The 12,000-nt window shown below is 49.0% G+C and overlaps 1 protein-coding gene across 1 annotated transcript in view; it reads left to right on the top strand.

Moving 5' to 3' along the window:
• The first annotated feature begins 9,741 nt into the window (after positions 1-9,741).
• Positions 9,742-12,000, top strand: part of TIPARP (TCDD inducible poly(ADP-ribose) polymerase) — a 34,683-nt gene continuing 32,424 nt past the window's right edge. Inside the window, exon 1 of the mRNA XM_049775228.1 lies at positions 9,742-10,938. Coding sequence (XP_049631185.1) covers positions 10,025-10,938 — 914 coding nt within the window. The 5' untranslated portion in view covers positions 9,742-10,024. The remainder of the gene's footprint in view (positions 10,939-12,000) is intronic.

Genomic DNA, 12,000 nt, shown 5'->3' with positions numbered 1-12,000 from the left:
TTGAAGTTTCAAGTAAGTAGCTCTGGTTTTTATGTTAATATTCTTTTACTGAAGTACTCTACTAAACTGATCAGTAAGGCAAGACCAGCCGATTAGGACAACAGAAATGAGTGATAAAAGGAAAATGTGGAAAGGATATTAAAATAGTTTGAGTCTATGAGCATATATATATATATATATATATATATATATATATATATATATATATATATATATATATTTGTTTTTGGGTCACACCCGTCGGTGCTCAGGGGTTACTCCTGGCTTTCTGCTCAGAAATAGTTCCTGGCAGGCACGGGGGACCATATGGGACACCGGGATTTGAACCAACCACCTTTGGTCCTGGATCAGCTGCTTGCAAGGCAAACGCTGCTGTGCTATCTCTCCGGACCCCTATGAGCATATTTTAAAATAACTGGATAACCTAGAGTCCTATAGCACAGACATGCACATGTTGATTGTATTGTACTTATTATTGTGTGTGTGTGGGGGGTTGTACTTATTACTAGGAGTCTGTCAGGTGTTGTCCAGAAGGCCTGAGGGCTTCTGGAAGTTTTCAGCAAGCAGTTGAAGGGATGCAATATTGCTGGAGAGTACCTGGCATTGCTCAGGGGACCATGCTGTTGGGGATAGATGGGGTCAGCAGTGTGCCAGGCAGTGTCTGAGCCCCTTTCCGCTCTCCCTAGTCTGTTTCAGCATTTGAGCACTTTTTACCAGAGGATCTACTTCCCATACATGAAATAATCCAACCCGGTGACTTGAATGTAGCAGATACTCAGAAAATAAATGATTTTTTTTTTATTTTTGCTTTTTGGGCCACACCCTGTGACGCTCAGGGGTTACTCCTGGCTATGCGCTCTTGGCTCGGGGGACCATATGGGATACTGGGGGATTGAACCACAGTTCGTCCTAGATTGGCCGCATGCAATGCAAACATCTTACTGCTGTGCTATCACTCCAGCTCCAATAAATGATTTTTTTTGGGGGGGGGTACACCCGGTGACGCACAGGGGTTATTCCTGGCTCTATGCTCAGAAATTCTTCCTGGCAGACTCAGGGGACCATATAGGATGCCAGGATTCAAACCATCCTTCTACATGCAAGGCAAACGCCTTCCCTCCATGCTATCTCTCCTGCCCCAATAAATGATTTTTTAAAGTAAAATTTAAAAAAAATTTTTTTTGGCCCACACCTCGCTCAGGGGTTACTCCTGGCTATCTGCTCAGAAATAGCTCCTGGCAGGCATTGGGGACCATATGGGACACCGGGATTCAAACCAACCACCTTAGGTCCTGGATCGGCTGCTTGTAAGGCAAACACCGCTGTGCTATTTCTCTGGCCCCGAAATTAAAACATTTAAAAAGAGAAGTCTGGGCATAAAGTTCTGTGGTCAACCATGTGCTTTGCACACATAAGGGTTTGATCACAGTTTTGCCATGCAATACACACTTGAATTAATGTTAATGACAGGAAACAAGCTAAATAAAACATGACATAATTACCTAAAATATTAAGCAATGATTTGTTTAAAACACTATTAACATGTAAACTACATATGTACAGTGTTGGGCAAAACATGAAAATTTAGCAGTATCTCCTTTGTTACTGTTTTGTTCTTTAACTCCTTTGAATAGACAAGACCATCTTTAGAGCAGCACTTTCAAAGAGGGCTTCAGAAGGCTGCGGTACTGATATCATTATGTTTGCTCTCTTCTTTTTTCTCTAATAAACAAGTGTCTTGATCACATAGTATGATACATATTAGAATTATTAGGAAATGTGCTAGGAGTAGCTGTACCACTTTGTTAGCTATTGCCTCGCACCCCCCCTCCCCCACACTAAGTCATGTTGCTATCTAATGAGCAGAGCTTTCTGACAGGAAGATTACTGAGAAGATCACTCAGTTTCTGCATTAATCAAGAACATGATCAGCTACACAGAACAAAAAAAAAACAATTGAGCCAATCTGGATCTACCTTGAGACAGGCCAACCCATCCAGCGGTAAATCCCTTCCTGTTCCAAAATTTCCCATTTGGGGGTTGTCATGCCTGCCAGAGCCCCTTGTATTTGCTTTTGGTTGCATCAGGAGGCTCCATCGCCAACCTCAGGCATTAGTATTCCAAAAAGTAGGAATAAGACAGAGGAACAGACTGTTAGAAGACAATTCAATCCATGTCTCCAGTTATACTCCAAGGCCTCCCGTCTGTAGCCAGAGGAGAACTAAGTAAGTGAGTTTTTAGACACAATGGTGAGACCCAATCCTCAAAATAAAAAGAAAGAAAAAGAAATGGGGAAAAAGGATCCTAAGATATTCTAATTGGGAAGAACAAGACCACAAGCAGTGGGAACCCAGCCTGGCCCTTCTTATCTCCCTCAATAGAAACAGCCCTGAAATCTCATCCAGTTTCTGCAGGACTCTGAAAGAGGGCCTCTCAATGCCCGATGATGGTGAGTCCTCGTGCTCTGACAGTTTCTGAAGTTATTTGCGTCCTTGCTTCTAATGTGAGACAGTGAAAGGGAACCAGTAAACTGGCACTTAAAAGAGGGGAATGGAAAAGCAGGGTCAGTGGCCTGTGGAACATCTGAAATCTGGTTGGACCATGAGCAGAATATGTGTCCATTTTTGCTATCATGGGTATGAAATGAGGAGAGGAGGTGGCAATCTTGAGAAGATAGTCTCCTGCTTGACCTGGGATGTGCCTGGGGAGGGTGATGGCTGGGGAGTCATCCTGGCACCTGGCACCCTGATACAGGAGCCCTGGCACCCTGATACAGATTCACTCATGTCTCACTAGCCCTACGAGACAGTCGTCAAATTGTACCTGGTTCCACTAGCTATGTCTGGTGTGGGGGATGACCTCTGTCCCCTAGTCTTAGAGGCACTGTGGAGTCCAGGCTGGTGCGAGAAATGGCTCGGAAGAGGAAGAGTAATTCAGTCCCAAACCTTACCCAGCACTGCCAAGTCTGTCAGCTTCCCTCACAGAAAAAGCATTTCAAAAGAACATGAATAGTGCAGTAAAGACAGTTTCACTCAAAGATTATAAGGAGAGAGTAATGTGTTCAAGAGAGAATATGGGTGCAGGTGACCCCTTGAATGGAATGCACTCCACTTGCCTTAGCAGAATTAATTTTTTTACGTTTTCTTCCCAACTGCCCCCACATGAGGCAAGGCTCTCCATGAAGATAAAAGCCTGTTGCTAGGATATTGCCAAGGAAGGGCTTGGAGTTTTGGGGGGATTCACCTTAATGTTCTTAGCTGGGGCTTCTCTTTGGAGGTGGGGTCCAGCATTCTCTGGGTCAGTGCTAGTGCCAGCCAGTCTTCTCAGACCTTAGTTTCCACATCGCCAGAGTGAATCTGAGCCTTCATGTGCTCTGGCTGCCTCAGGCTTAGACCATGCAACCTCTCTGAATCCCATCTTGGGTCTCATTACTGTACCCTCTAAATGCCTGCTTCATGGGATATCTGTGGGGATAGCTTTCCATTATTTTTTAGGGGTGAATTTTTGTTTGTTTGTTTTGGGTCATATCCGGCAGTGCTCAGGGGTCACTCCTGACTCTACGCTCAGAAATCGTTCCTGGCAGGCTCGGGGACCATATGGGATGCTGGGATTTGAACCACCATCCCTCTGCATGCAAGGCAAATGCCCTACCTCCATGCTATCTCTCCAGCCCAAAACTCAACAATTCTTTTTTAAATTTTTTTATTTTTTTGGTTTTTTGGCCACATCCGGTGATGCTCAGGGGTTACTCCTGGCTATGCGCTCAGAAATCGCTCCTGGCTTAGGGGGCCATATGGGACACTGGGGGATCGAACCACAGTCCGTCCTAGGCTAGAGCGTGCAAAGAAGATGCCTATGGCTCATGCCACTATTTCGGCCTCCAGGGGTGGATTTTGAGTGGACTCTGCAGTGGCCATCTGTGAGGCAGTAAAACCTTAGCAGCCTGAGGAATCTTGCTCCCAGAAGTCTGGAATCTAGTACTATTTTACCCCTTTAGGCAACTGGTACTCTGAAAGCAGCTGGGAAGAGGTGGGGAACTGAGTCTCCAGGGATGAGAGTGGGCAAAGCTAATCCAGGGTCTGAGGAAGCTGGTTTCCAAAGAGTCACACCGTGAAAGTAATACTTATTAATTCATGGTTGGATTAAAGAGATCTACTTTTACAGTCAAAGGCCCAATGGAACCACACCTCCACTTATTCCCCATCTGGTGCATCACCCTTCTGCAGATTCCATGCTTGTCCTATGACTTGTAACACATGATGCAGGAAGGGCAGGGAGAGGTTTTTCCTCTGTTCCAGGCCAGGACTGAGATGACCAGGCCACAGGGAAACCCAAGGTAGCCATGGAGATGAAACTAGGGAGTGCTACCAAGGGCCAGGACAGACTCCCAAGACTTAAGGCCTTGGTGAGTCAGGCCCAGGCCTGGAACAACTGTGGGAGCTCAGACAGCAGAGAGATGTGGCAGTGCTTCTGCTGAACCAGTCTTTGATCAGGAGCAACAGTTGCTCACGGCATGATTTGGGGATTGGTTTGCAGCACAGAAGTAAATTAAAATAGTACTACAAGAATTAAGAATGGACAAAAAGTTGTCATGAGAAGAGAATTAAAAATACTAAAAGATTGGAAAGACCAGGGGAGACAGGAAAAGCACATACTGGTCCCCATTCATCTGATAAGGGTTACTTTCCAAGATATATAAGGCACTGGTAGAACTTTACAAAAAAGAAACATCCAACCTCATCCAAAACAAACAAACAAACAAACAAAAACAGGGAGAAGTGATGAATAGAAACTTCCTCAAAGAAAAAATCCTAATGGTCAAAGGTACATGAAAAAAGTGCTCTAGGGGCCGGAGAGATAGAATGGAGGTAAGGCGTTTGCCTTTCATGCAGGAGGTCATCAGTTCGAATCCCGGTGTCCCATGTGGTCCCCCGTGCCTGCCAGGAGCAATTTCTGAGCCTGGAGCCAGAAATAACCCCTGAGCACTGCCAGGTGTGACCCAAAACCACACACACACACACACACACACACACACACACACACACACACACACACACAAAGTGCTCTATATCACTAATCTTCGGGAACTACAAATCAAGAACACAGTGAAATAACATCTCACACTCATCGCAAAGTAAAATCAACCAGTGATGGCATGGATGTGGGGGAAAAGGGACCCTCATCCACTGCTGATGGGATTGTCAACTGGTCCATTCTTTCTGGAAAACAATGTGGACATTCCTCAAAAAAAAAAAAAAAAAAAAAAAGGAATTGAGTTGCCATACAACCTAGCAATTCTGCTCTTGGAAATAGTCTCTATTGACCCCAAACACAATACAGAAAAGGCATCTGCACTCCTAATAGATGGTCATGATGAGTTAGATATCAAGAAATCAGACATAGATTGATTTGCAGGATATAAAGAAACATAACTAATGCCCAAAGACAAAAGAAATGGAGGCCAAGAAGACTGATCTTTAGTAGAAAACTTGCCACACTGGAGGAAGAGATCCTAAATTAGAGAAAGGAGCAGTGCGACAATGATAGTGCAAAGTGATCCTTCTGGACAAGAATTGGGTGCTATAGACCCAAAATCCAAAACCAAACCAAAACAAAACAAAACAAAAAAACAAAAAAGAACTGGATGCTGAAAGGAGGGAAAGTGGTATGTATAATATTCCTTCAGTAAAACTACTGCAAACTGCAGCACTTAAAAGGAAAAAATAAAATAATAGAAGTGCCATAGAGGCAGGCTGTGGGAAGGAAGGGAGTAAGGGAGGGAAGGAAACTGGTAGTGGGAAGAGGACACTGGTGAAGGAATGTGTGCTTGAACATTGTAGGAATGAAACTCAACCATGAATAACTTTGTTTTTTGTTTTTGGGTCACACCTGGCAGCGCTCAGGGGTTACTCCTGGCTCTACGCTAAGAAATCACTCCTGGCAGGCATGGGGGATCATATGGGATGCTGGGATTCGAACCACCGTCCTTCTGTGTGCAAGGCAAATGCCCTATTGCTGTACTATCTCTCCAGCCCCTCAATCATGAATATCTTTGTATTTCAGTGATTCAGTGAATTAAGACAACTTTTTTTTTTATTTTTGGTTTTTGGGCCACACCCGGCAGTGCTCAGGAGTTACTCCTGGCTGTCTGCTCAGAAATAGCTCCTGGCAGGCACAGGGGACCATATGGGACACCGGGATTCGAATCAACCACCTTAGGTCCTGGATCGGCTGCTTGCAAGGCAAACGCCGTTGTGCTATCTCTCCGGGCCCGACAACTTTTTTTTTTAAAGCACTTATGTGAAGTCTTCTTATGACTGATACCCACCTATAATCATGTTTGTAATCATGGTGCTTAAATATATTATAAAATAGAAAGAAAATATTAGTAAATAAAAATGTATGTACTTTTGTTTTAAAGCTAAAAAAAAAATTAAAAAGCACTTATGGGAGGGTCGAAAGAGTTAATGCATTGGCCTTGCACAGACTGACCCGGGTTCCATCCCCAGCAAGGTAGTGGTCCCCAGAGCATAGCAAGAGTAAGCCCTGAGGACCAAGGTGTGGCCTAACCCTCCCAGCTAAAAACAGTCAATGGGAGGAGCAGACCTGGGTTAGGAGGCGAATCTGCGCCCACCCGGAGCCTCAGCTGCTGTTTATTGATCTGGAAAGTTTTCCTCTCAGGTCAGTTAGCCCTGGGATTCGGTCCCTCCTCCCCACCTAGGTCGAAGGATAGACAAGCCTCTGAGCAATCGCTAAGAAGACCGCAGGGAGGAGCTGCCCAACCTGGTATCGGCTGCTTGGGTCATCCAGAGACTAGCTGGGAATTTTTCCTGGTTTGCGGGGCGATCACACCCAGGCGGCTACTCCCAGCTGTCTCATTGGGGGGGGGGGAACCCTGCGACACCGTAATGTTGGGGGTATTTTGTGGTGATTGATGATGATTCGGGACCAGCCCCCAAGCCTGCAGCCCCAGGAGCCCCAGTCCAGGCAGTTTGGAAGCCTTTAGGGAGACCCAGTTGGTTTGTTTTTGTTTTTAACCGCCATCCTGAGCTGACCAGGTCAGGGTGCCGTCAGCGTGGGCTAGTCGGGCTGGGCCAGGGCCCGAGGCCGGCGCTGAGCGTTTGCATTCCAGCCGGGGGCCCTGCGCGCTGGCGGTGGAATTGCAAAGTTCTTCACCGTCCAAAGCATTTGCGAGGCAACCGGGGGGCGCCGGAGAGGCGGCAGCAGTAGGAAGGGACGAGCCCCAGGCCGGCGGGCGAGCTGCTGTCCAGGTCCCGAAGCGCCGAACCACGTGTTTGGGGTCAGGGGGTCCGCTCCCGGGGGCGCAGGCGGCTCGGGGACGTGGCATCCCGCGCGCACCCCGCCGGGCGTCCCCGCCCGGCCGCAGGGAGGCGGCACCCGCGCGCTGAACCAGCCAGCCAGCCGGCAGCCTCTGGGCGGGAAGGGAGGGAGGGCGAGCGGCGGCTGAGGCGCCTCAGAGCGAACAAAGCAACGGCCCCGAAACGGCTCGTTCCGTCCCGCGGGCGCCCCGGGCTCGGCTTCCTCCCCTCGGAACACAGTGACCGAGCCACCCCGTGCGTCCCGGCGGAACCCAGTCCGGGGCGTAGCGCTCCAGTGCCCCCGCGGCCGCACCCGGCATACCCCACCCGCAAGCCTTGCCTAACCAAACCCTCCGCGAACGGCCCCGGCGCCCCTCGGGACAAGCCCGCGGAAGGACACGCCTCCTCGCGCGCGCACGCACACACTCGGCCATTCCGGCTTGCGAGTGCGCAGGCGCGGGACCACGGGGCGAGGCCTCGTTTTAGACGCCCAATGAGCGGTCGACCCTGGAGACCACGCCCCCGTGAAAACACGCCTCGAACGAGGCCCCGCCCCCCGAGCCGCTGAGGGAAGCGACCGGAAGCAGCCGGCGGCAGAGCTCGCGGTGACAGGCTTACCCGCCGCATCGAGCGCGGCGGCGGCGGCGGCGGCGGCGAGCGGCGGCGGCAGCGGCGGCAGCGGCGGCTCTTGTGTGCGCGGGCGGCCGCCGAATGGCCCGTGCGCGGCTCGCGGGAGCACCGACCACCCACGCCCCGTAGACTCCGGGCTGCCTGCTCGGACGCTGGGCCGGGCTGCCCGCGAACACGGCGTGACCGTTCGTCCTCCCTCGGCTGCGCTGAGGTAGGGGCTCGGCGGCGACCGCGGCGGGCCGGCCCGGGCCCACTCGCCGCGCCCGAAGAAGCCGGGCGCAAGGCGGCGGCGGCGGCGGCGGCGGCGTCCGGGCCCGGCAGGTGCCCCGTGTCGGGGTGCGGGGCGCGCGGCGCGCGGGGGTCCCCGCCGGCCCCCGAAGGCCCCGCCACAACTTTACCGGCTCTCCGCGTCCTCACATCACGCACGCCGAGCGCGCCGCGAGAGGCCGGACCCGGCGCGGACTGAATGGAAGGCGGGACCCGGCGCCTCGCGGGCGGCTGCGGGGAAAGTTGGGGTGCGTGTGTGCACGCACGTCGCTCGGGGGCTGCGGGAGAGGAAGGTGCGCGGTGGTTCGGAGCGCCGCGCCTTCCCGCACGATCCCGCCTCCCTCCGTGTGCGGGCCCGGGCGAGCCGCGGTGACCCGTAACGGCCGGCGCGGGGCCGCTCGCCGCTTTCGCCTCTCTTCCCCGCCGGGGGCAGGCGGCGGGCGAGGGCCCCGGACCTAGGCACCGTTCTTGGGGCGCGGGGAGGAAGTCGCGAGCCCTGGCTGGCCCCCCAAGATGTCTTACGGGCTTGGACGGTCCCACAGGGGGGGCATCCACACCCCCCGAGGTTTGAGCGAGGAAGTCGTCGGCTGCCTCTGCTGCACCGGCGCTGACTCAGTTTTACGTTTGCTCCCCCCTCCCTCCCCAAGGAAAAAGTGAACCATTTTTTTTTTTGCTCTTGGTTCCTTTCGGGGTCACACGCCCTTTTTTCCCTCCGGAGTCTGCCTCCTCCCTTAAAGAGGATGTTGTTTCTCGCGTGCCTTTTCTCCCTCACGTTTTTATGCATCCTCTAAGAAGTGCAGATGGGTGATGTTTCTGAAGACCCGAGGGGCTCCTTCTGCTCCCTGAAACTGTTTTGGGCTCTTCAAGAGGGCGTGCAGTGGTGTTGGTGGTGGTTGCTGATGTAACTTGTGTTGCTAAACAGGTCCTTGTGTTTCTCCTGCAGTAGTGGTATGCGTTGCGGATTGCACAAGTAGACCCTTCACATCCTTGGGGAATGACTATCTTGGACTGTCCTGAATATAGAAAGGCGGCTCTCGACTCCTGGCTTTCTTTCCCATAAAACAGCTCAGTTGAAAGCCCCTAGTCCATGACCTCAGGTTCACTCACTTTGAAGCTCAGCCTTCCTCCCATGGGCTTTTTAGTCCTTCTGATTGTGTGTGTGTGTGTGTGTGTGTGTGTTTGGGTCACACCCGGCAGCGCTCAGGGGTTCCTCCTGGCTCTATGTTCAGAAATCATTCCTGTCAGGCTCGGGGGACCATATGGGATGCTAGGATTCAAACCACCGACCTTCTGCATGAAAGGCAAACGCCTTACCTCCATGCTATCTCTCCAGCCCCAAGAAACAGTTTTGTCATCTCATGAGTTAAAGGATACACAAACAGCTGTGAAGAGAGCAGTGGTGGAGATGTGGTTTTCCCCTGCTATCTTCAGTTAGATGCTTATTTTTACCCCACCCTGCGCCCAACCCTAGATTTACAGTAAAGTTTTGTACCACAGCTAAATGACCAACTGTGGTGTGTGAAGGTAATCGAGAAGAAACTGTTAGAAGATAGGGCCTGTGTTTGCTATCACTTGTGTCTTGTGGATAGCCGCGACTGCTTTGAAGCTTAGTTTCTCAAGAAAATTTAAAATTGATGTGGGAAGATGAAATGTGGTGTAAGAGGAATGACTTCGGGGACTTAATCATAGACTAATCCAAAAAAACATTTTGGTGAATGAATGGGTTCTTGTTGTCTCTTGTAAATGATCATCTCTCCTTTCCCTGGTAGGATTTTTAAACTGAAGAGCAATTGGAGCTAATTCACACCATGGAAATGGAAACCACCGAACCTGAGCCAGACTGCATCGTGCAACCTCCTTCTCCTGATGACTTCTCATGCCAAATGAGACTCCCTGAGAAGATCACTCCCTTAAAGACCTGTTTTAAGAAAAAAGATCAGAAGAGATTGGGCACTGGAACCCTGAGGTCTTTGAGGCCCATATTGAACACATTGTTAGAATCTGGCTCACTTGATGGGGTTTTTAGGTCTAGAAATCAGGGTGCAGATGATAGTAGCTTACACGAACCTATTGTGAAAAAGCCCCTGGAAATCAATTCGTCATGTTCTCCGGCAGAAAACAGTATGTCTGTCCTGCTTCCCGACAATGCAGACATTAGGGGCCAAATTCCAGAAGCCCATCCTTCCACTGATACTGCAGAGCAAGTGGTTCCAGTTCAGGATCACAGCTTTCCACCGGAGGCCATCAATGGAACAGTGGCCGATTCTACCACCGGGCACTTCCAGACTGACCTTTTGCACCCAGTTTCAGGTGATGTTCCGACTAGTCCTGACTGTATAGACAAAGCCATGGATTACGTCCCAGGGGTTTTCCAAGATAATAGTTTTACAATCCAATACATTTTGGAGACCAGTGATAAATTGAGTACTGAGCTCTTTCAGAACAAAAGTGAAGAAGCTTCCCTTGACCTCGTGTTTGAACTGGTGAACCAGCTACAGTACCACACTCACCAAGAGAATGGAGTTGAAATTTGCATGAACTTTCTGCAAGGCACTTGTATTTATGGCAGAGATTGTTTGAGGCACCACACTGTCTTGCCGTATCATTGGCAGATCAGGAGAACAGCTTCTCAGAAGTGGCAGAGTATATCCAATGATTCCCAGGAACATTTGGAAAGATTTTACTGTAACCCAGAAAATGATAGGATGAGAATGAAGTTTGGGTATGTATTTATAACGACATTAAAGCTGTTTTTAAGTCCTAAAGAGACTGGAAAGAAGCTAAAGCTTAGGGTGGTTTCTTTGAGTAGTAACCTAACAGGTTTTTTTTTCCTTTCTACTATTGTTCTTTTCAGTATGTTATTCTGATTTTTCATGGTGATTGAATGCAGGTTATTTATGTAACCAGACGGTGAAGGTTTTATGATTGAACAATTCAGATGTCACTGCAGTGTGTGACTGAAAAGTTGAATATACATTGAATGTTCTGAATCAGTATTTTAATTGTATAGGAGAGTTGTTTTTTTTTTGTTTTTTTTTTTTTTTTGATTTTTGGGCCACACCCAGTGACGCTCAGGGTTTATTTACTCCTGGCTGTGTGCTCAGAAATCGCTTTTGGCTGGTGGGACCATATGGGACCGGGGGATCGAACCACTGTCTGTCCTAAGCTAGCATGGGCAAGGCAGACTCCTTACCTCTTGCGCCACCACTCCAGCCTCTGGAGAGCTTTCTTTTGAAAGAAAATCTTTGATGAATCTTACGGTAGTATTTACTTTCATGTTACTAATTTTATTTGTTTTTGTTTGTTTGTTTGTTTTTGGATCACACCTGGCAGCACTCAGTGGCTACTCCTGGCTGTACGCTCAGAAATCGCTCCTGGTAGGCTCAGGGGACCATATGGGATGCCGGGATTTGAACCACTGACCTTCTGCATTCAAGGCAAAAATGCCCTACCTCAATGCTATCTCTCCAGCCCCCTCATGTTACTTAAGTTTGCATATTGAGTTTTTTTTTTTTTTAAGAAGTTAAATTTTTTTAACTAAAGTTTGATTGGAGATTATTAGGGACCCTATTTTTATTTTGAATAAAATAGCAATCAGTTATCCTTATATTTTTGTATGTAAGACATGTATATATGAGTATGATATCCAAGCATTTACTAGGAACTGATGATAGTTTTCACATTTGAACTTTTCAGTTGAATTTTAAAATGAAGAAAATTATAGTTCCCATGCATAAAATTACTAATGCAAAACAAGGATATATAGGAACAGAAATCTTTCTAA

This window comes from Suncus etruscus, chromosome 6, assembly GCF_024139225.1.
Source record: "Suncus etruscus isolate mSunEtr1 chromosome 6, mSunEtr1.pri.cur, whole genome shotgun sequence".
Classification (NCBI taxonomy): domain Eukaryota; kingdom Metazoa; phylum Chordata; class Mammalia; order Eulipotyphla; family Soricidae; genus Suncus; species Suncus etruscus.
The sequence above is the reverse complement of the archived record's forward strand: the minus strand, read 5'-3'. Positions and strand labels throughout refer to the sequence as shown.